This window comes from Fukomys damarensis, unplaced genomic scaffold (genome assembly GCF_012274545.1).
Source record: "Fukomys damarensis isolate Sample0158 unplaced genomic scaffold, DMR_v1.0_HiC HiC_scaffold_11, whole genome shotgun sequence".
Lineage (NCBI taxonomy): Eukaryota > Metazoa > Chordata > Mammalia > Rodentia > Bathyergidae > Fukomys > Fukomys damarensis.
Genome location: NW_022900923.1, coordinates 2,675,588 through 2,698,808, shown reverse-complemented (window position 1 = coordinate 2,698,808; position 23,221 = coordinate 2,675,588). Strand labels below are relative to the sequence as shown.

At 47.6% G+C, this 23,221-nt stretch overlaps 1 protein-coding gene across 1 annotated transcript in view; it reads left to right on the top strand.

The window, feature by feature from the left end:
* The window catches only part of Iars2 (isoleucyl-tRNA synthetase 2, mitochondrial), a 37,368-nt gene that overhangs the window by 6,623 nt on the left and 7,524 nt on the right, over nucleotides 1-23,221 (top strand). Inside the window, exons 4-17 of the mRNA XM_010642675.2 lie at nucleotides 3-35; nucleotides 385-507; nucleotides 1,931-2,090; nucleotides 2,566-2,714; nucleotides 2,796-2,845; nucleotides 2,926-3,035; nucleotides 3,117-3,207; nucleotides 4,051-4,166; nucleotides 6,250-6,419; nucleotides 8,045-8,135; nucleotides 9,514-9,665; nucleotides 10,245-10,405; nucleotides 21,136-21,238; nucleotides 21,721-21,814. Of these exons, the coding sequence (XP_010640977.1) occupies nucleotides 3-35; nucleotides 385-507; nucleotides 1,931-2,090; nucleotides 2,566-2,714; nucleotides 2,796-2,845; nucleotides 2,926-3,035; nucleotides 3,117-3,207; nucleotides 4,051-4,166; nucleotides 6,250-6,419; nucleotides 8,045-8,135; nucleotides 9,514-9,665; nucleotides 10,245-10,405; nucleotides 21,136-21,238; nucleotides 21,721-21,814 (1,603 nt within the window). The remainder of the gene's footprint in view (nucleotides 1-2; nucleotides 36-384; nucleotides 508-1,930; nucleotides 2,091-2,565; nucleotides 2,715-2,795; nucleotides 2,846-2,925; nucleotides 3,036-3,116; nucleotides 3,208-4,050; nucleotides 4,167-6,249; nucleotides 6,420-8,044; nucleotides 8,136-9,513; nucleotides 9,666-10,244; nucleotides 10,406-21,135; nucleotides 21,239-21,720; nucleotides 21,815-23,221) is intronic.

The window sequence follows — 23,221 nt, the reverse complement described above, 5'->3', positions numbered from 1 at the left end:
GCCGCCAGCCGGACGCCGAGCTGGAGGTGCAGCAGGTGCGCCGCCGGCTGAGCCTCGGTCGGCCCGGAAGATGGGTCCTAGGTTGCGGGAGAGGGCTTACTTGTTTCGGTTGTTGGAGACAGGGCCTCACTGCAGTAGGCAACCCAGGCTGGCCTGGAACTCGCAGTGACCCTCCTTCCTTAGCCTCCCGAGGGCTGGGAGAGGATTTGTGTTTCCGTCTGTCCGAAAGTACTGCTGGAGAGCACACGGATGTGCGTCCCAGAATCCTCATTTGTATTTCAGGGACCAATAGATCAGGATGGGCCGAGAAGTAATCGAGCGTCGGGTGTATTTATGAAAAGAGTGTGCCCTACGTATTGATAGGATGTTGTTCTTTTTAACCAGAAATGTGGGTTTTCAGAGCTTTATTCATGGCAAAGAGAAAGAAAAGTAAAGACAGAGTTTTGTCTTCATGATGGACCTCCTTATGCCAATGGAGACCCTCACGTGGGACATGCTTTAAATAAGGTAATTGGAATCCAGATCATCCGACTTGAGAGAAAATGTTGGCGTAAATACCTTGTTAAAAAGTGTGATAGGTAATTTACATTGGCACATACCTTTTTAGTAGAAGAGCCAGCTGTGCTTTATTTAAAAGAAGAAGTATCTTGTTTTGATCTTGCATCAGCTGTGATCTTGTTACTCTTAAGGAGGCTTGTAAGTCCCAGTAATGAGGTAGATCTCTACATAGTAGATCTCAAAATAAAAGATTTCCAAATCTGATTGTAGAAAAGCAAGTTTTAAAGCCATATTATAACTTAATTTTGTTAAGATTAAAGACAGTATTTTAGCAGCTTTTTTTTTTTTTTTTTTTTGAGACAGGGTCTCACTATATAGTTGAGACTGACCTGGAACTCACTATGTAGCCCAGGCTGGTCTCAAACTCACAGAGATCCTCCTGCCTCAGCCTCCCAAGTGCTGGGATTACAGGTGTGCGCCACCATGCCTGGCTTTTAGTAGCATTTTAATTGTTTGAGCACAGACCCTGTATTACTCTTGAAATCAGAAATGACAATGATAAATATAAATTTGAACATGACCTAAATAACCAGAGAGTGAAGCAGGAAAGTAATGCAGTGCACTGTACTTTCTGCACTTATTCCGTGGTGTTTCGTAGTCAAATATGAACAATAACAATGTTAGAATTAATTTTTTGCATGAGTAAAGGAAAATCCTAGTTCACTTGTATGTACTCTGGAACTTAAAAGATCAAAAATATTTCTTTAATCACAGATAGGATGGGCTGCTTTTTTCTATATTTCAGCTTTTCAAGCAAATTAGTAATTTTGAGCATAATATTTTTCACTTTAAAATCTCTTGTTCCTTTTTTTTTTGTACTGGGGCTCAAACTCTGCACCTTGTGCTTGCGAGGAAGGTGGTGGAACCACTGAGCTAAATCCCTGCCCCAATTCTTTGATTTTTTTGAGGTGGAGTTAGTAGCATTTTAAAAATTCAGAAGACCGGCGTGGTGGCGCATGCCTGTAATCCCAGCACTCAGGAGGCTGAGGAAGGAGGATCGCTGGGAGTTCGAGACCAGCCTGGGCTACGTAGTGAGTTCGAGGTCAATCTCGACTATGTAGTGAGACCCTGTCTCAAAAAAAAAAAAACAAAACAAAAAAACCCCAAAAATAAAAATTCAGATATCTGTTACTTCTGTGTTTAGCACTTGAATGGTATACTTAATAAGTTAATGTATAAAATTCTTTTAAGACACGGTGCTTTAAAATGGCATTACCTTAATAGAAGTCAAGGGCCGGGGGATTTGGCTCAGTAGTTCTGCCGCCTGCCTTGCAAGCACAAGGACCTGAGTTTGATTCCCGTACCAAAAAAAAGTCTATAAATTGTGGGGGACACGCTTCATATTTGAATGATTGTCATCTCGTTTTTGCAGATTTTGAAAGACATAGCCAATCGATTCCATATGATGCGAGGCTCCAAAATCCACTTTGTGCCTGGCTGGGATTGCCATGGGCTTCCCATTGAGATAAAAGTATTATCTGAACTTGGTGGAAAAGCTCAGAGTCTTTCAGCTATGGAAATTAGAGAGAAAGGTAAATAACCTCTATTTCTGTCTTAATATTTGCAGTCTCTTTCTTTGTTTTGTTCTTTTGAGACAGAGTCTTGCCATGGGTTCCAGGCTGGCCTAGAACCCGCTGTGGTACTGCCTAGGCCTCCAGAGGACAGGGATTACAGGCACGCACCCCATGGCCCATTGTCATCTGTTTCTGTAAACATTTAGGTTGCTTGGAAAAGCCAGGGCTGGTTTGCTTAAAATGAGAGCTGTTGATAACTACTTGGTATCTCAGAACCCTCGGGTTTTCTGTAGTGGATTTTGTAAAGAGATAGAAGGAAAGACAGTGAACCTATTCAGTTGAATTCGTCAACTTTAAAATGTTTGTACTCTGGGCCGGAGATTTAGCTCAGTGCACTGTGGGAAATGCCTGCAGTTAGAGCGCCATGTCTGGCCCAGGCTGAAGAACTAGAATGTGCTGGTTTTGGGAAGCTTTCGTCTCTTTTCTTTCTTAGCTCGGACGTTTGCTAAAGCAGCCATTGAGAAACAGAAGTCAGCATTTATTCGCTGGGGAATAATGGCAGATTGGAATAACTGCTACTACACTTTCGATGGGAAGTATGAGGCCAGACAGTTGAGAATATTTTACCAGATGTATGATAAGGTAACGCAGTGTTTTCCCGGTGTGTTGAAGTGGGCGTATGGTAGCATTTCAGCTTTTACATAGTGTCTTTGTTTCTTGCAGGGTTTGGTTTATCGGTCATACAAGCCTGTGTTTTGGTCTCCCTCATCCAGGTATGCGTGTTCTTTAGAAATTAAAGGGGAGAAACGTGTGAAGCTTCCACATGTTTATGGTTCATGGTTTTAAACCTCAGGACGGCCTTGGCAGAAGCGGAGCTTGAGTATAACCCTGAACACACCAGCCGTTCCGTGTACATGAAGTTCCCCCTCCGGGCGCCTTCCCCGAAGCTGGCCTCGCTGCTCGGTGAGCCGTGAGCAGTGTCCCCGAGCTCAGTGCAGCGTGGGCTCGCAGCGTGGACTCACAGGCTTGCACTTCTTCCCACAGACGGCGCCACGCCGGTGAGCGTGCTGGTGTGGACCACGCAGCCGTGGACAGTCCCAGCCAACCAGGCCGTGTGCTATGCGCCGCAGTCCAGGTGGGGTCTCTGCTGCACTTTGTGTTTTGTCTACAGAGAGGGTTTGTGCCATCCTTCATGTGGTGCTCAGTTGGTGCCATCCTCACTGTCAGCGTCGAGTGAATTATAATTCCTGTGACTTAGGAGTTAGTATGTTCATGAAGATTTTAAGCTTTAGGCAATTCCCTTTAGAGAATCCTTATGTCTAGCCTTTTTTGGAAAATGAAACAGGAGTGGAGTATTTTGGAAATAGTACTTTTTTGAGGGGGAGGGTACCAGAATTCTAACTCAGGGCCAGGAGCTTGCCAGGCAGGCACTGAGCTGCTGAACTACATTTCCGGCCCTGGAAATAGTCCTTTTCGATCTTTCTTAAAATTTTAATTTTTATTAGTACGCATTTGCAGAACATAATCACATCTATTGTGGGAGTTGGTGCATGTGCTTGATGCATCCGAATTCTTTTAACTTCTCTCCCTCTCCAGCCAACTTTTTTTTTTTTTTTTTTTTGGTGTTTTGAGACAGGGTCTCACTATGTAGTTGAGACTGACCTGGAACTCACTATGTAGCCCAGGATGGTGTCAAACTCACAGCGATTCTCCTGACTCAGCTTTCCAAGTGCTGGGATTACAAGTGTGCAACACCATGCCTGGCTTCTAGCCAACTTTTTGATTTTGATGTTAATGTTTCTAAAAGGGTATTTGAAACTAAAATGTTGGGCCGGGGATTTAGCTCAACGGTTCGGTGGCCTGCCTTGCAAGTGCAAGGACCAGAGTTCAGTCTCTGGTACCAAAAACAAAAAAGTAAAATGTTATTTGTGGCTCTTCTTTTTTCATGGTTGCTGATTTGCCCCATGTTCTCTGTTAGGTACGCTGTTGTGAAATGCTCCACCTCAGGAGACCGCTACATAGTGGCTGCAGATAAAGGCCCATCGCTTGCTTCTGCTTTGGACACAACGTTTGAGGTTATATCAACTTTTTCAGGTGAAGATGTGTAGATTTTTAAATCATCACAGTCATCAAGATATCAAGTTGAGGGAGATGGTTGTAGCCTGAGTTCAATCCCCGGTAACCACCCCCCCCAAGAAATTAAATTGATTTGAGTTCATTATTCTATTGAACAGTAATAATCATGGACTAAAATAGATAAGATCTCTGGCTTTCTAGAATAGATTTTATGTTGATTTTTTGTTGTTATTTTTTGGTTTGTCTTGGTACCGGGGATCCAACTTGGGACCTTATGCTTACGAGGCAGGCGGCAGCACCACTGAGCTAAATCCCCAGCCCTGTTGAGTGCATGTTAAACACTTTTATATGTTATCATTGGAATTCTGTAGCTAATTAGGTGAGCCCTCTGAGCTCATCAGTTTAGACAGCAGGCCAGCTAGAAGTAGAAACAGATAACCTAACAGAAAAGACAGGTTTCTGTGTCAAGGCAGGATGCTGAAACGCATTTGTCTTTGTTGGTATAGTCAGAAAGTTAGAGATATCCTTTACTCTGTACCTTTATCTCTCCTCCCTTTTAAAAAGTGCTGCTTTTATTTATTTATTTTTGGAGGCAGGTTCTCACCATGTAGTTCAGGCTGGCCTTGAACTCACAGCAATCCTCCTGCCTCAGCCTCCTGAGTGCTGAGATCACAGGTGTGCAACACCAGGCCTGGCTCCTTACCTTCATTTTATTTATTTATTTTTTTGAGACAGTCTCTCACTATGTAGTTGAAGCTGGGCCTTGAACTCACTGGGTAGCCCAGGCTGGCCTGAACTTGCTGTGATCCTTCTGTGTCAGCCTCCCAAGTGCTGAGATAACAGGTGTGCGCCATCATACCAAGCATCAACAGGTTATTAAGTTAAAGTCAGGATTGAAAAGATGATTTTGTTCTTTAGGTGATATGAAGGAGTTACCTAGCTGTGATTACTAGATACAGAAAAACCTGTCCTAGCAGAGGAGTAGTTCTCGGTGAGAATAGTATTTTTTTTGTTTTGGTGCCAGGGATCAAAATCAGGTCCCTGGCCCTGCAAAGCAGGCGCTGGAACCACTGAGCTAACTCCCGGGCCTGAGAATAGTATTTTAAAAGTTAACAATGTGGAGTTGGAGTGAATACCTTGTGGGCCAGGTCTGAGGGGCTGCACGAGTATGGGCCGGTGACCGGTCCTCCTCCCCAGACTGGAGCCGTTCGCAGTGCACACGTTGGAGAGGTGGTTTGTGGCACTCCAGAGACGGTAAAGGTGGGAAGCGGAACTGGGACGGCACGGTGGGTGGGAGGTGTGTAGATGCGGGGAACTGGGGTGTGTAGAACGTTGAAGTCGGAGTGGGCTTGCCTTGAAACTTGGGTTTGTTTTTTAGCCATGTGATCCCAGACATTGCTAATTTTTACAGAATCTTTTTCTTGTTTGTAGATTAAGGGTAGTATCACCTGTTTTGTGCAGTGAAAAGGGAGGAAGAATTTATGTTGGGTTACTGGGTGCCCGGTAGCCGAGTGTTACCATTTCGTACCTTTTTAGAGAAATGTAAAAGCAGAGACTGAATTCATCCCACAGAAATGCATTTAACATCTTTGTCCTTAGATTCCAGGATTTATACAATAGCACATAAGTAGAGACATTTTCTTAGACTCACTTGAGGTACCTGTTAGAATAGCAGCTGACAGATAAAACTGCTGATATTATTAAGTATTTGTTGTGTGGCGAATACTATGCTAAGTGTCCAGAACACAACACAGTCCCCACAGCCACACTGAGCTGGGAACCATAATCATCTGCCTTTCACAGCCTCCTAAATGTCATAGAGTAGGGGAGGGGCGGATTTGAGCCTTACCACTCTTTTCCTGGGTTCTAGACCTTTAACTTGACGTTCTGTCAAGCTTAGAGAGGCAGAATTGTCACACAAGACCATTCAATGTTTTATTGTCGTCATTTATGGTATTTTGAGGCAGGGTCTTCATGTGTAGCACAGGCTGGCCTCAAACGTGGGATTCTCCTGTCTTGGCCTTCTGACTTGTGGGATCACAGGTGTGCGCTGTGACACCCGGCTGCAGAGCGCTCTGATAGTGGTTTTATTTCTCCTCAGGAGAGGACTTGGAAGGTGGCGCTTGTAGTCATCCTCTCGTCCCAGGTAAAGTGTCGCCTCTCTTACCTGCGACTCACGTGACTGTGGCGAAGGGCACGGGTCTGGTGCACACGGCCCCAGCGCATGGCATGGAGGACTACGGGGTGGCGGCTCAGCACAGCCTGCCTGTGGTACGCTCTGCACCGTCCTTCATCCTTCATCTTGCGGGGCGAAGGTGACAGACCCGAGTGAGGTTTCATGTCTGGGTGACGGGAGCGTCCGGTGTCCTGGTGCAGCTGTGCAGTGCGTAGATCACGTTGGCTCAGTGAGCCCAGAAGCGCGGTGGAGGATGGCCCACGTGGCCTTTTGAACACGTCAGCCTCCTTTGTGCTCCGTTTCCTGTGGCCTCTAGGTAGACGTGCACTCCTCACAGATCGAGGGTCTGTGGCCAGTGTGCTGAGTGAGTCTCGGCACCGGTCTTCAGTAGCACAGAAGATCTAGCATTTGCTAGATACGAGGTGTTTTTATTTAGCTTACGGTGCGCGTGTTGTCCTTGTAGACATAAAGCTTTTGCACACTTGATAGCTTGCAGAACTTTTATACGCCTTGGGCAACCGGGACATTTGTGCGACTAGCTTTGCTGCGGTACTTGCTTTGTTGTGTGGACTGGAACCACGCCCACAGCCTCTCTGAGGTCTGCTTTACTTTTTTTCCTTTCATTTGTTTTTTCCTTCCTTCCTTTTGCAGGATTGGGGGTCGAAACCAGGGCCTTCACACTAGACTATCCCTGGCCCTTTAATAATTTTTATTTACTGTGTTTATTTTTCTGAGACAGAGTCTTACTGTGTAGTTCAGTTTGGTCTCGAACTCAGAGTGATCCTCCTGCCTCAGCTTCTCCAGTGCTGGAATTTCAGGCATGCACCACCATGCCCGGGTAGTTTGATTTTAATTTTTTTAAAATTATTTTTTAAAATTTAAAACATTCATTTTTTTAATTTAAAGGTAGTGAGTTTTAAAATTAGGGAGGTTTGCATTAATTAAAGGTAGGAAAGGAAGTACAGAGTTCTTCTTTAAAGAGTACGAGTTGGCCACAGTCTATTTTTATTTTGAGAGAGGCTCTTACTGAGTCACTAAGTTGCCTAGGCTGGGCTTGAACTTGTGATCCTCCTGCCTCAGCCTCCCAGAGCACTGGGATGACAGGTCTGTGCTGCCTTGTCCCGCTGCCTGCTGTCTTTTTTGAAATTCCATAGTGCCCTGGACAACCTGAATGTATAGCAAATGTTTGTTCAAATAGGAATCTTAGATGTTTGAACAGATATCTGTTATTTTTCCCCTATAGAGGTTGGCTTACCTGTACTTTCTTCTAATAGTAAGTTATAAAGACAAGTTATTTTCAATCCCCCAAAAATGTCAGACTTTGCCAAATAGAAAAGCAGAGTTTTGTTTTTACCTAAATAATCTTTTTAAGTTTATTTTACACATTTCAGTTACTTAGCACGTTTTTTCATTAGATTAAAAGTTGAGTTTCACAGTGCATGACTTGTATGTTAACATGATTCTGTAAATAGAGATCAGTTAAAGATTTTAGTGTGGTTTGTTGCTTTTTGTTACTAAACCTTAGGCATATACTTTACAAATAAGTTTTGCCTTTGATTATTTAAATATGTACAACTCACAGATTTCTATTGACTAAGAAGTACTTTTTGTTTTAGTGTAGAGAAAACTAGGCTTTGATGAGATGTTTTATATGTATATTGTTTGGCCAGAGGTTGTTATAAAAGTGTTCCTTCATTTTGTTCAAAATGACACTTGGTAGGATTGTTCTGTGGACGAAGGTGGGCTGTTCACAGCTGCTGCAGGCCCTGAACTCGAGAGCAAGGCTGTCCTGGAAGAGGGGACCGACGAGGGTGAGTCTTCTGTCTGAGAAGCAGCCGCGGGGCCCTTTGTGCAGGACGGGGACTCGGGGTCTTGGGGCTTCTCGGTGAGTGACCAGATTGTCCAGGCTGGGCTCAAACTTGTGATCCTTCTGCCTCAGCCTCCCAGAGTGTGGGGATACAGGCGTGCACCACTGTACCCAGCTTCTTCTCCCTTTTATTCTCAGTACAAATGAAAGCTAAAATTGTTTTGTTTGGCCACATGGCTTAAAATGGAGTTTGGGAGGTTTTTCATTGTTTGGTTCAAAGCTGCTCCTTATGTTTCAGCGCATCAGGACGGTCAGTGGGCAGTGTTTTAACCAAGGATAAACTCTAGTTTGGGCCTAGCTTCAGCCTCCTCTCCCACTCTCTGTGTACCTGGCACAGATCTGGCTCTTGCAGGCGGGTCAGGGTTAGTGCCTTGATCTCCTCCAGGTGTGATCGTCTGTCTGGCTTTTTTCATGGGTTTGGGAACCAGGTGTCCTAGAGACTGCTCTTTGCCCTGCCCCCTAGGACTGAGGCTGGTGTGACCAGGTGTTCCTTTTCCAGGGCGACCGTGACAAAGTCCTAGGAGCCTGATGACTCAAGACAGCAGAGCTTTCCTCAGTGGGCTTCTGGAGGCCCAGGGTCCCCTCCTGAGTCCCAGGGAGGACCCTGCCCGGCCCTTCTGGCCTTGGGCCTTCTGGCTGTCCTTTTGCTACTTGGTTCACAGCACCCTGACTTGAACCCAGTTTCCCCGTCACCCTGTGGCCATGTCTGTCCCTTCCTGTCACCAGGACTCCGGACACTGGGTTCAGGACACTGGGACCCAGTGTGACCTCGTCTGCATTGCCTCTGCAGAGACCGGCTGCTAGGGAGGTCATCTCAGGGACAGAGGTCAGGGTGCTTGGAGGACACAGCTGACCCCTCCACGCCTGCTTGATTCCCAGTTACTGAGACGGCTTGAAGGACTGTAGCTCTGAATTCCAGATCTGGCGTTCTCTGATGGCCGTCTTACCTCTGCAGCGTGGGGCTCTGACTAAGGATGTACAGTCCCTGCATTTCTTTGCCTGGAGCTCCACATTCTACCCCTAACCTGGGATGTGGCTCCTCGTATTGGCCCCTGTTGGCCCAGGGGTAGAGCATTAGAATTTTTATGTGGTTTTTTTTGTACAGAGAGTGAACCCAGGGCCTTGTGCTTGCCAGGCAGGTCCTGTGCTGCTGAGCGCAGCCCAGTAGGATTTTCTTAGTGCCTTGTTTGTGGAGGCAAGGCCTTGCTAAGTGGCTCTTCCAATCCTCCTGCCTCAGCCTACTGTATAGCTGGCATCACAGATGTGCACCATGGAACTTTCAGTGCTGCTTTTCGTGTTTAACGTAAAACATTTTTTGGCAGTCATAAAGATGCTTCAGAGCGTGAAGAGCCTTTTGAAAGAGGAGACACTGATCCACAGCTATCCCTATGACTGGAGGGCCAAGAAACCAGTCATTGTTCGTGCCAGCAAGCAGTGGTTTGTGAAGATCTCGGACATCAAGCCTGCAGCTCAGGTGTGAGAGGTGCCTGGGGGAGTGCGGAGTTCAGGGCCCTTGCCCGGTGAGGTGGAGGCTTTGTTGCTGTTAGGATTTCTTTCCTGAATCCTCAGTGCTTCCCATCTGAGAGGCTCTGGGCTCCATTCTTTCATTGCCTGTGTTGGGGGTGCGGCCTCATCACCCCCAGGCGCCCTTCTGCTGGGAGAGTAGCAGCATGAGGGCAGAACCCAGGCCTCGGGGCTGGGTGGTGTGGTGTCCCTGTGTGTGGAAATCGGAGAAGCACTTCCTGCGCTCTGCAGACTAACACAGAATCCCTTCAGAAGGGTCGCTCTGACTTGGCACGTGCTTTAGAGCTGTGAATTACAGGTGATGTGTGTCCAGGCATGCGCGTGCGTGCGTGTGCTCTCCTCCCTGCCTGCCCGTCTTGTGAAGATGGGCCTGGGACTGTGAGCTCCAGTGATCCTACTCCGTCAGCCTCCTGAGTGCCAGGCAGCTGGAGCTGTAGGCACCAGCCATGTGCCTGCCTTCGGGAAGAATGGCTGTTCTAGAGCCTTCGCAGTGCTTTCTCTCACTGGCTTGATTTTGCGTCCACTGCAGGAGGCGCTGAAGGCTGTGAAGTTTATTCCCGGAGCGGCGCTGAATGCCATGACCGATGTGCTGGAGCGGCGGCCGTACTGGTGCATCTCGCGGCAGCGTGCGTGGGGCGTGCCCATCCCCGTGTTCCATCACAGGGCCAGAGATGAGTGCTTGATCAACAGGTGAGTGCTTCTCACTTTGAACTGCTTGTGCCGGGCTGTGTTCTTTAAAAATGAAAGAGGGGAGTTCATTTATGTGTTTTTATTCAAAATATTCTGAAATATCAATATTTTTTAAGAGTTAAAATGTAAACTTTCTAGCCAGGTATGGTGGTGCACACCTGTATTCCAGCACTCGGGAGGCTGAGGCAGGAGGATCGCTGTGAGTTCAAGACCAGCCTGGGCTACATAGTGAGTTCCAGGTCAGTCTCAACTACATGGTGAGATCCTGTCTCAAAAAAAAAAAAAAGTATGTGTATATATATATATATATCTATCGATAGATAGATAGACAGACAGACAGACCAATAGCAGATATAGATATATAGATATATCTATATCTGTCCATATATATAAAATTTCTGAATTTTTATATGGCTAAAATACTAACAAAAAGTAGGTTTTTCTAAACTGATGAATAGGAGCAACGCTCTGAGTTTTTCTAGGAAAATGTACTGCGCCAGCTGACAGGGCAGGGGACCCTGGGGTGAGCAGTGTGCAGTGGCAAAGCCAGACGCAGCTTTTCCTTAGGAATCAGGATCACTGCCTTATTCTGCATCTGCTCCTTTTCCTCCACAGGAAATGTCTGTTTATATTTGAATGTCTGAGAAACTGTAAGGTAGTCAGGTGCATGAGTGCATTGGTTATTGCATTCTCGGTTACTTCTAGTTTTATCCTTGGTTTTTAGCCTGGAGGAATGACAGATGGAGGTAGTAAGCATCAGTGGCGTGGGAAAGCTTCTGCAGCGAGGGGTGGGCTTTTTCTTGTCTCAGATGAAACAGCCACTTTGATGCATCGTTTACCAGTCTTCTGAATCTTCCAGAAACAGTGAAGACTGGTCTGCTGTACATACATTTATACAAAGACATCATCTACATGTGCTGTTTTTGACCTTTTCACTTTTATGTGCTTTTTTCTGAGACAGGGTCTTGCTTTGTAGAGCAGGCTGGTCTTCAACCCATGATCCTCCTGCCTCAGCCTCCTGAGTAATGGGGTTACAGAAGCCCAGCTTTTCATTTGTATCTTACAGTTTTTTCTAGATCAGTACTTAAAGATCTGCCTCACTCCTATGTTTTTTAAAGGCTTTCTTGAAGCATACTTTTATGCTGATCCATTCCTTGTAAGTAACTTAGATTTACATTTTGTACACACCATCACAGTGGTGCTTTAGAACAGTTTCTTTTTGTCAAACAGTTTGCTTGTGGGTTTTTTGTTTTTGAGGCAGGGTCTCACCTCATAGTCGAGGCTGACCTTAAATTTACTGTGTAGCTCAGGCCAGCCTCTGACATGCAGAGATCCTCCTGCCTCAGCCTCCACAGTGCTGGTATTACGGACATGTGCCACCATGCCCAGCTTCTTGTGCACTTTTTGAAAGAATATCAGCTTTGTAGGATGAATTTGAACCCAGGCTTTGCCACTTACTGTATGTGAGGTTGAGGAATGTATTTGTTTACCTTCTGTCTTCTATCAAATGGGAGCGCTGTAGATGCAGGCGGATGGTGATGAATCCTGAGTGACATGTAATAGCCGTGGCCTGAGGTGCAGTGCTCTGTCGTGGCTGTGCTGCTCAGCTGTTCCCAGAGCCCTTTTTAAATCCTCCACGTGGAGGCGTAGCCCCTGCCGAGAGCTGCAGGAAATAAGCCTGGTGTGGTCCTGCTCTCACTGGGAGCCATGCAGGCTGGTTGTCATACTAGGGAGGCTTCCAGTGACTCTAGGTGTTGCTGGTTTGTTTATTTTCTTTCTCTGATGGTAAGAGTCACACTTGGGGCCTTCCACAAGCTGAGTACACATGCTAGTAAGCTACACTTTCTCGCTAAGTTGTCCAGGCTGTCCTCAAACTCCCCATCTTCTTGCCTCAGCCTCCCAAGTAGCTGGGTTTGCAGGCGTGCGCACCAAGCTCATTTTTGTTTTAACGGGGTGCTGGGACTAGACTCCGTGCCTCACGCATGCTGATCGCGCACTCTGCTCCGCTCCTGCGCCCCTGGCCCTGCACTGTCTCTTCTCCATTGTTTTGTGTGGCTTGGCTGGGCAGTTCCGGTACCCTTGGTGTGAGGTCCCCGCCGGGTTTGTGGGTGGACTGCTGGCCGTGCTCGGGACGGTGGAGGCCCTGTGGGCTCCTTGACAGCAGGTGGGCCAGCGGGGTGGATGGTGGTGGGAGCGGAGGATGGGCGGTGCTGGGACCTCAGGAGGGTGGCAGAGCGGTGCCGAGGAATGGGGCTAGGAGGCCAGGGAGCCTCGGAGACGGAAGTGAGGTTCGAACTTCAGCAGCCACAGGGGTGGGAGCACTTTACAAGAGGACGCAGAGGCCAGGAGCCAGGAGGTCCTCGGAGGCTGCTTCCGCATCGTCACAGTTCAGAGCTGAGGACTCTTGGTGTACGTGTTTTATTAACATGGGTCAGATGTGAACTGCTAATGTCTGTGCGTTTCTGTTAGGATTGAAATGATCACAGTTGAGGTAAATTTACTCAAGCACTCAAATGCTCTGGACAGTTTTTCATATTTGAGTTTTTATTAGTGCATGTTTGCAGACTATGATGACTCCCTTCATCGTGCGGATTTGGCATGTGTACCTATTTCCCCTTCTTTTCAGTAGAGACCAGGGGTTTGGGGTGTTTTCTGGGAGTGACTGGGGTTCCCCTCCTGTGCAGTGTTACTGTGCACAGCAGCCTGGATTTGCTGGGACGAAGGCAGAGCTTTCGCTTGTTATGCCGGGGCAGCCCCAGCCCAGCAAACTGGCTTAACATGTGCCGTTATTTACGGTAAAACGCACATGGCCGCTGCCATAGGTGCGGAACGGTGAGCTCTGCTGGGAGAGCTCCCTAGCCTCGCGTGTGTATTCAGCGAGTGTGCTTCCGTGGTTCTCTGAGTGCCTCTGGTGGCCTGCGAGGCATCAGTGGATTCCAGCCTTGAAGTCACAGCGACATACAGGAGCTTGGCCTACAGAAGTGACAGGCAGACTCGGCTACACCGCCTGTCAACTCGTAGGTCATGTTCCTGTACCCCGTTCCGGGAGGGTGTTGCCGAGTCTCGTCTGTGGGCGGCTGATGCCCTGACTAACACTTTAATTCATCTTGTTCTCGGCAGTGTTGAGAGACAGGGCGAGGGCTGATTTCCCTAATCTAAGGAGAGCCAGTGATCCCCATGTCCTGTCGTCATCAGCCCTGGTGTCACAGCGAGCTTGCTGCGCACCAGAGGTAACAGTGTCTCCACTGGACGCTGTGTGTGGTCCACGTGGAGTTGCTGTTACACGTGGTGACGCCTCACAGCGCTTCTCAGGAAGCCTGCTTGTAAATGTGCGTGCGCGCGTGTGCGTTGCGTGGTCCCAAGCGTCAGACCTAGGGTGGGCCTGCCCGCGTGCTGGGCCGGAGCTGCACCCGGAGAGACACCTTCCTCCTGCCTTTCTCAGGAAGTCTGTGCATCGGCTCTAGGGACACTTGTTTCCCAGAAGAAAATCTCGTTCATGTTCTAAGAAAATGTAGGGACTGGAAAATTTAAAACTCTGAAAAAAAAAAAAAAACCCTGATGTTTAATTCTGATTTGAATTAAATTTCATTTGCATTTATATTCATTTGTATTTTCCCAATAAAAAATTTTATTTCTGATTTAATATCAGGCATTTTCTGAGTTTGTAACATAATGACATAATTTAGGTTAAAGTTTATTCCTAGTTAAATGAAACAAAATAAATAGTTTATATAGTATAAAGTAGAAAAACTAGAAATATTGCCTACCTAGGAAGGAAAATAAGTTGCTGATTAAATTTCCAGTCTTGTTTAAGATGAGTATAATTAGATTATAATTGCAGAAGGGCAATAGTTAACATTTACATTAGGAAATTTATACCTTGACCTCTGGAAATTATGAGAACTTTAGTATCATCGGGAAGAAATTTCCAGTTTAACTTGAGCACTAATTTTAGCTACTTTATTTATTGTTTTTTTGAGACAAGGGTCTCACTGTGTAGTTGAGACTGACCTGGGACTCACTGTGTAGCCCAGGCTGGTCTCGAACTCACAGCAAAACTCCTGCCTCAGCCTCTGGAGTGCTGGGATTACAGACATACGCCACCATGCCCGGCTTAACTTTAGCTACTTTAAATTTTTGCTTGTTAATAACAGTTGTGGAGAAATTAATTCAATAAAAGTTTATGTTCATTAAATAAAAATTTTTCCAAAATTGTTCCTGTCACCTGCAAAACATAAATGTAGGGTTAAATTAAAAATAGGGTTCTCCCTTCCAAATTTCATTTGTGCTCTTGAATTTAGTAATAAACAATAGTTAACAATTATTTTCTTTTGGGGGGGCGGTTTTTGAGACAGGGCGTCTCTATGTAGTTGAGACTGACCTGGAACTCACTGTGTAGCCCAGTCTGGTCTGGAACTCACAGTGATCCTCCTGCCTCAGCCTCCCGAGTGCTGGGATTAAAGGCATGCGCCACCACGCCCAGCCAACATTTATTTTCTTACCCCATCCTGACTTCAGTAGCTTGCACCAGAAGGTTGTCTTATATCCGTAATAGTTTTGCTTGTAAGACAGAACGAGACACCGTGGCATGACCGCAGCCGCTTCCTCTCCAGCTGGTGCTCTGAGCCTGTGGAATTTGTGACAGTGCCCTAAATAAACCCTGGGCGCAGTTGGTCCCCAGCTCCTGGGGATTGGCGGTGTCCCTGCCGCTGACACCGCCTCTTGGACCCTGAGTGACAGGCACAGAATGTGTGCCCTTGAGGAAGCCCTCGGAGGGAAGGGCAGATTTTATGATGAGTTTATTGCTTTATGACGTGCAGCGTTAGAAAGGAGGCGGGCTGGTCAGTAGTGATAAGTGGTTGCACCACCTTTATCACCAGTGATTTGTACCCACCTTTAGGTTATGACTGTGCTTGTTACAGATAAAGATGTTATTAACAGAATACAAGGGAGGATCCTGAAATTTCCAAAGGCAAATTCAAATATAGACTTTTTCCTCTTTTTTTTTTTTCCCTCCTGGATAATATTTAGTATCACAGAGAAATGCTTAGAAGTTGGCTTATCTTAAAGCACGAGCTGGGGATGTAAGTGCTAGAGTGGTTACATAGCAGGCTTGAGGCCCGGGGTTCATGTCCCAGTAGTGAGTGTGTGCACGTACACACACTCACAGTTAAAGCATGATCTCAGTTTCCTTGTTTACAAACCTGTAAGAACCTAAGGCAAAACGAGCACGAGTGTCTTGTACACACGCATGTGAGACAGGCATTTCAGAGACCTTACGGAGCTGTAAAGGAAGCGGTGAGGCAGGGGAGGAGCACCTTGCGCGTGTCAGGTGTGGCGCAGGACCCTGAGCCGAAAGAGGTGGGAGCCCGGCTCTTTCCTGCCGTCCCGGTACAGAAATGCATGGAGCCGAACCACCTGAGTGCTGGCTCTGGAATTTTCCTTCAGCTCTGTAATTGATCTCTTGAGTTACCTGGGCAGCTTTAATTTGTATTTTTCCCCAGATTATCTTTACAGAGTTTGTTTGAACATACGTCTTTATTTTGTGAGCCATTATAGTTACCTGAAGTTTCTATGTTATTTGTGTGGTTATTTTTATTGCAAATTTTGTCTTTGAAATTCTATCATAATTTTTTGGAGCTGTTCAGCCTGCCAGAGTACAGTCGAGAGAAAATTTCTTCTTTGAGATACAGATCCCGTGAACTTGAATTTTAATTAGTTTGGATTATGAGGGTGTTTTTGTCTTTGAAATCTGCATTGTTATTTGTCATAGTTTTGTTTGGGTTTTTTATTTAATTTTATTGAAAACATTGTACACAGCATTGTGTACAGTGTGGCTGTTTGCGTGTACATAGGGAGTGGCGGAATAGAGCTTTAATGCGTGCTTGTTTGGCGTTCCTTGCTAAGTCTAGAGTTATGTGTTATTTTAAAAATACAAGTAATTCGGTTGTTTAAATTTCTCAACATAGAACTGAATTGCAGAATACAGAATACAGTGCTTAATAAAGTGTATTTGGTAGATTCTGTTTTTGGTCAGTGAACCTTTTATGTGTCTTACCATGTCAGGTAAGCAAGTGTGTCTTGCTCTAAGCCTTGGTGAGGCTTGAACAAATTGAGAACCTTCTCCTTTGTCCGGATTCTTATGCATGTGTGATACAGAAAAATGTTGGGCTGCTTGGAGTGTGCGGCTTCACTTTAACAGATTATTGCAGAATTGGTCTTTATTTGTGATTAGTGTGTGGTTATATTACTTCCAAAATGTGTCATTAACCTAAAAGAACACAAAACCAAGCAAACTTTCCTCTTTACCAAAATAAGGCCTTTTTGAGTTAAAAAACTTTTTTTTTTTTTTTTTGAGTTTGCGAATTAAATGTCTATAAACCAGGCATGATGGTGCATGCCTGTAATAGCAGCTGCCTGAGAGCAAGAAGCAGGAAGATTGCAAGGCAGTGAGACCTGGTCTCAAAATGAAATAGAATGGAACAGAATAGAATAAAATAAAAAAAAATTTTACAGGGCTGAGATTGTATCTCATGGTAGATTACTTATGTAAAATTCATGAGGCCCTAGGTTCTGTCTGTAGCACTAAAAAAATCAAGAAGGAAGATTAAATTTGTTCCTGTAGTGAAACACGTACATGTGAATTTATCTTTAAGAAAAGGTGATTAAAACAAGATATTTGAATTTGATAGGACTTTGCAGTTGCTTTAATAACATGCCAAGAGCAAAATTGAAATCTTCCTTTGGTACTTTTATACACTCATTGTAGACCCCAGTATAATGAAGTAGTGTTTAAAATGTAACTTTAAATGTAACTGATTGAGTTACCTGATGATTAAGAATATGAAAAAAAAAAACCTAGCTTCATTAAAGTTGAATTTAGGTTCTAAAATGGTTGTGGGAATATTCATCTATGAAGGTCAGGTTACTTACTTCTTTTTGTTTTTGTTTTTGTTTTGTTTTCAGAGAGGATTTCACTATTACAGTCCAGGCTGGCCTGAGCTCGCCATGCTCCTGCCTCCATCTCTTGAGTTGCTGGCGTGAGAGGTGGGCACCGCCCTGCCTGGCTCACTTTTATTTAGTTAGTAGGACCTTTTTTCACACAGCTTTCTTAGGCACAGCTTTCCCGGTATTGCAGAAGCCGAAGCTCAGAGAAGTGGGGTGCTTTATTCTTGTGTCCCCACAGGAAGTCCCGGGCGACTCCAGCCTTTGGACCTAGCGCTGGCTCTGTCAGCGCACGAGTCTAGTCCCCATCTGCATCCTCTCCCGCAGTATTTATCGCGCGTGGGTGGGAAGAGCCCTTGGCCAGTGCTTCTCAACTCCGGGGCAGAGTTTTGTGTGAGTTTTGTGACCCAGCGACCCTGTGGGGACGTGGAGAGGTGGGGACAGGAGTAGGGACGGTTCTGAGCCACATGGGGGGCACTTCGGGCCTGGGCTCCAACTCTATTTCCTGTGTAGCCCACGACTGAGGGACCCCAGGGAGGTGTTTCTGTGGATGCCGCTGGAGAGCTCTGCAGTTTTGGAGTGTGACGGGGCTTCTGCTGGGCGGCCGTGTTCTGATAGCACCGCCTTGTTTGTGAATTAATATGAAGTGTGAGCCGTTCTACTTCTAGATTGTTTTTATCTTCCCCCCCCCGCCATAACTATATTAGCTTCAATTGCCAATTCAGCAATAACACTGTAAAGTAACAAAGGGTACAATGACACCCATTTCAGAGTCATTCTTTTTGGATGAAAATTTCCTAAGTGGTATGAGCAGCACATCTGCTGTAATTTAGGTGTGTATAAATGTGTTTTCCTAGTGTCTTTCTCTTTGCATTCTCCAGGCACTGGATTTATTCAGATTTTTAAATTATAGGATATTTATGTTTTCTTAACTAATAAAATGTTCTGTGCTAGCTGTATGAAATACTAATATGTAACTAAATATTACTGTCACACAACTGAGTACTCACTGCATGAAGATTTTATGGTCTCATGACACAGAAGTCTTATCTTTACTGTTAAAGTCCATCTGAAGCCAGCGTCTGTCTCAGAACTGTGGACTTGGATCCAGTTACAGTCTTACTGTTTGTGAGTTCTTCAGAGTACTTGCTTGGTGTTATCACAGCCTTCCATTCTGTGCTTCATGGAGTACGCACTCGAGCTGTCTGTGGTAACACTTCCCTCGCCAGTGTGCTGGTGTCCGGCTCACCATTTGGGCCTTCCCTGCCTGTTCCCGGGCAGACACTGCCCAAGGTCTGCTGCTGTCTCCTGGGGACCTGCCACGGGCTCTTAGTCACTGGGATGTGGAGTATGATACAAAGGATACAGTGGACCCTTGACATACAGACTCCATCGGTTCTCAAGGGCTGCTTGCAGCTCCAGTTGGTTGTAAGCTGAGATCTGCGTGTTTACCTGGGCACATGCTGTAGATAACGAGGCAACAAATCTTCATTAACCTAGCTAACCCAAGTTGTTTGTACGTCAGGCCAGTTATAACTTTTGGGTCCACTGTATTCAAAAGTTGACTTTAGTATATCTTTAAATATAGAAATAGGAGTGTGTTTTGGTAATTGGTTGGCCTAAAATGAATTGTTTGGCTTTACATTTGCCTGATTTAGAAGAATCAATTCAAAAAATAGCTTGCCTAGCTGTGGATTAAAATGTGCCCCTGTCGGGCTGGGGATTTAGCTTAGTGGTGCTGTCTCCTGCCTCTCAAGTGTGAGGTCCTGAGTTCAATCCATGGTACTGGGGGTTTAAAAAAAAAATGTCCCTGTCGTAGACATTTTGTGTGTGTTAGCTTAGTTAATACTCACAGTTTCTTAGTGATTCTGCTGTTACCTGCATTTCACAAAGGAGGAGACTGAGGTACAGAGTGGCTGCGGGTCTTACCAGGTACCGTGGCTCTAAGTGGTAGAGCCAGAAATTCGCCCAGAGCTGTGTGGCTCAGGGCACCCACCTTGGCCAGAATGTGTGAACAAGGAAAGCCGCCCTCAGACTCCCCTGCTGTCTGTGGCTGGGCATTGCCGCAGCCTGAACCCGGTACCAGCTCTTGCCGTGTTGACAAGGGCTGCCCTCCCCTCCCCAAGCCGAGCCCATCGCATTAGACCGTGCTGCGAGTGTCCTCTGGTCACTCGGTGTGGTGTTCAGAAGCATAGTCCCCAGGCAGGGGTCTTATCTGTGTTTCATCCAGGGCTAGAGGCACAGCGCGGGATCTGAGCCGGGTGCTGTTCCTCACTGGGGGCTGCCGGGTCCCAGGGCAGCGGTAGCGCTTGTGCACTGTCACCTGAACAGAGATTCCAGATGTCCAAGCCCAGTGTAGGACGGCCGCGCTTCTGCGCATATGGTTTTGGAGTCGTCTGAAAGCAGTGAGGGAGCTCTGCAGGAGCTTTTCTTTCTTTGTAAAATTTTTTTGAGATCCAGTCTTGCTGGCCTTGAATTTGTTGTCTTCCTGCCTCAGCCTCTCGAGTGCTGTGCCGCCACACCCCGGCCCCCTTGTTTTTGAGTAGAGTTCTGTGATAAAAGCTGTCTTGGGAAGGTGTCTCTCAGGGTGGACCCTGTAATTAGAGAGGAGAGTGGGGACCCTTGTACCATCCAGCCCAAGGGAGGCGCCAGATGGGAGTAACAGTGTCAAGCGCGGACAGCGGCAGGCTTCAGGGCGGGACTGATGGAGTGGGAGGGTTGGATCGGGCAGGTTGGAGAGGGGTGGTGATTAGGTTCCAAGGTTAGGAACCATGCCGGGGTAGAAGATGGAGCCACAGGTGTAGGAGATCGCAAGGCTTTCATTTCATCTTTTTATATTTTTTACCTTTCATTCTGCGGTGGAACCCAGAGCCTTGTGCGAGCCCGGCCAGTGCCGAACTGTGGAGCCGCACCCCAGTGCCTTGGCCTTCAGAGGTGTGTGTGCTTGGTCAGGCGATGTTACTTGTGTCGCGTTTAAGGCCCCGAAGGTGACGGAGACGCTGCTGCATGGAGGAAAGGGTGGGAAGTGGCATGAGCGCTTCCTCGTGTAAAACTGCTTCGGTTTCCACGCTGCGATTGTCACACGCCTCCCTGGGCAGCTGGTCCAGGGGAGGAGATGCAACTCCCATGCCTGCTAGGAATCTGAAACACGCGTCCGTGTCCTCTAAGATCAAAGAATGAATTCTAGGAACAACAGAGGTTAAGAGTAGGAAGAATTTATTGAGAGGAAGACAGCTTCTGTCCCCCACCCCGCTTCTCAAGGGTGTTTATGGGGCAAAGCCACGGGGTGAGGCGGGTTCAGTGTGGGACAGAGCTGTAGTCAGCTAGTGAGATTGCAGGTACAGTTGCTTAGGTGACACTGATCCGTGAGAAGTCACAGTGTGAGCAAAACTGTGATGACCCAGTAAGATTGCAAGTGGTAGAGGGGCTTGGGTGATGCTGATTAAATGGGGACTTCTGGGGAGGAAAGACCTTCCCTTGGTCTCCACCCAGGGACCCAGGGATTGATACCAGCCTGTTTGGAACATTAATCACTGCTATTCATCCTCGGGGGAGTGGTGTGGCGGGTGTAGTGGTGTCTTACAGTCCTGGCCTTTGGCGACTGGGTTTTTTTTTTGTACCGGGGATCGACCTCGTGATCTTGCTCTTGTGTGGCAGGCAGCGGCACCCCTGAGCCAAATCCCCGGCCCTAGCGACTGTCTCAGCTGCTCTCCATGTTGGCTCCTTGAGGGCCGCCCGTCTGACTGCCCACACTCTGTCTGATTAACTTGCCTGTCCCAATACAGCCAGACCGTGGAGCACGTCGCCAAGCTGGTGGAGCAGCACGGCAGCGACGTGTGGTGGACGCTGCCCCCGGAGCAGCTGCTCCCGAAGGAGGTCCTGTCGCAGGTGCGTGGCTGCAGGCGTGTGACCGGCTGTGAGCCTCCACACAGCCGAGGCCAGTGGGAAGGGTCTGCTGTCACGTAAGCTGATGACTTTGTTCCCTGAATTAGACGCTCAGGCAGCGTGAGAGGGGACATTTTGCTTAACAGTGGACGCGTGTTACAGCAGTGTGACCGTTGTTTGTTGTCTCCCTGGGGCCGGGTGGACCTAACTGGCTTGTGACAGAGTGCAGTCAGATCTCTGGGACGTGTGTGGAGTGACCTTGGGGACCCAGACCAGGCGCCGGCATTGAGGATGCTCAGCCCCCCAGCATTGGTAGCCTGTGACAGGGCATGGGCCCAGCTCGTGTTCCTGGGCCGCTGCGCTGATCTGGAAACGCTCAAAAGCACTGCGAATTGTATTTGGAAGAGCAGGTTTGCTTTCTTCGGACATCGGGCGTGCTGTCGCGTGTGCGGCGGGCTGGAGCGGAGCGCTTGTCTGTCTCCTAGGTCAGCGGTCCCGACGGCTTGGAGTACCTGCCCGGCCAGGACATCCTGGACATCTGGTTCGACAGTGGGACCTCGTGGTCTTGTGTTATTCCAGGTGACTCCTAAGGTTGATCCTGTGCAGAAAACAGAGTGGTACTTAGAAGAGGTCTGTAAGCAAAAAGAGAGTTTTTCCTGCTTTATTTGGAAGAGGTTCTCCCGCTAGAATTTAGGGTAAGGAAGGACCAAGTGAGGTAACTCAGTGATTTCCAAGCTTTGTTTTGTCTTTCGAGGTGAAATTTTACGTGGAGCCACAATATGTAAGATAGACAAAAGCTGGAGTTCTCTCCCCTCAGCTGTCTCCTTTGGCTCGCTTGACAGCTCCAGTGCACCCAGTTTTGTAGAAGTCTGGGAGGCACTGGAAGAATCTGCCCATCATTTTGCAGAGGGGAGGAGTTGGGTTGTAGCCCTGCGGACGGATCGGGAGGTGGGAAGGCAGGAAGGCCCAGCCTGGCCTCAGGAGTGGGGACTAGGAGCGGGGTGTCACGGCCCCTGCGGCTGCCCTGCACGCCCTAACCCTGCCTCCCGTCCTGCCGTGCGCTTCGGAGTGGGGGGCCCTCGCCTGCATTTGGCCCTTGCTTCTACCCGGGAGGAACAGAGGAACAGAGCGCGTAAATCCGCGCGGGGCAGCAGCCAGGCCATGTCCTCTGTGAAGCCCCGCCTTTGTCTCTGGCCTACTTTCTGTGGTGCCCGCTCCACCCCAGCCGCACCCTTGTCCTGACGGTGTCCTGACACTTTTCTCAGAGCCTGGCTGTCCTCGTCTCCCTCGCCTACTGCGCTGCTGCGGTGAGGGGCGCACCCCGTCCCGCCGGCCCTGGTGCCAGGCTTCACAGCCGCGGGCAGGTGCAGAGTGCAGGTCCGAGTATCTGTTGCATTGCAAAAGCAAAGTCCACAAACCCCAAGAAACTGAAAGATGAAACTATCTGAAGGGGAATGGCGTCTTGTAGGTGATAAGGCGAGGCCATGAGCAGTGTGTTTAATAAAACCAGCTTTACAGTGTTTCTCACATGGCCGCCCCCACCGTCAGTGTGCTCGTTACCTGCCCTGCCCTGCCCCAGCCCAGACCCCGTTCATAGTAGGGCAGGGCAGGGCAGGGCAACCTCTCGAGACTGCGGGACCCCACAGCTCCTGGAGGCCCCATCCTTTCAGGGTGCCCTAGTTTTGCTCAGTCAACATCACATGGTGACTTGATCCTCCTGCCTCAGCCTCCCAGAGTGCTGGGATTGTAGGCGTGTGCCACAGGTTTGGCTCATACAGTTTTTTTAGCTTGTCCATCTTTTGACTGAGTCATTGTGAAATTAGAGGTTGATTGTTGATCTTTATGATTTTTTTTTTTTTTGAAACAGGGTTTCACTATGTAGTTGAGCTGACCTGGAACTCACTATGTAGCCCAGACTTGTCTCGAACTCACAGCAATCCTCCTGCCTCAGCCTCCTGAGTGCTGGGATTACAGGCGTGCGCCACC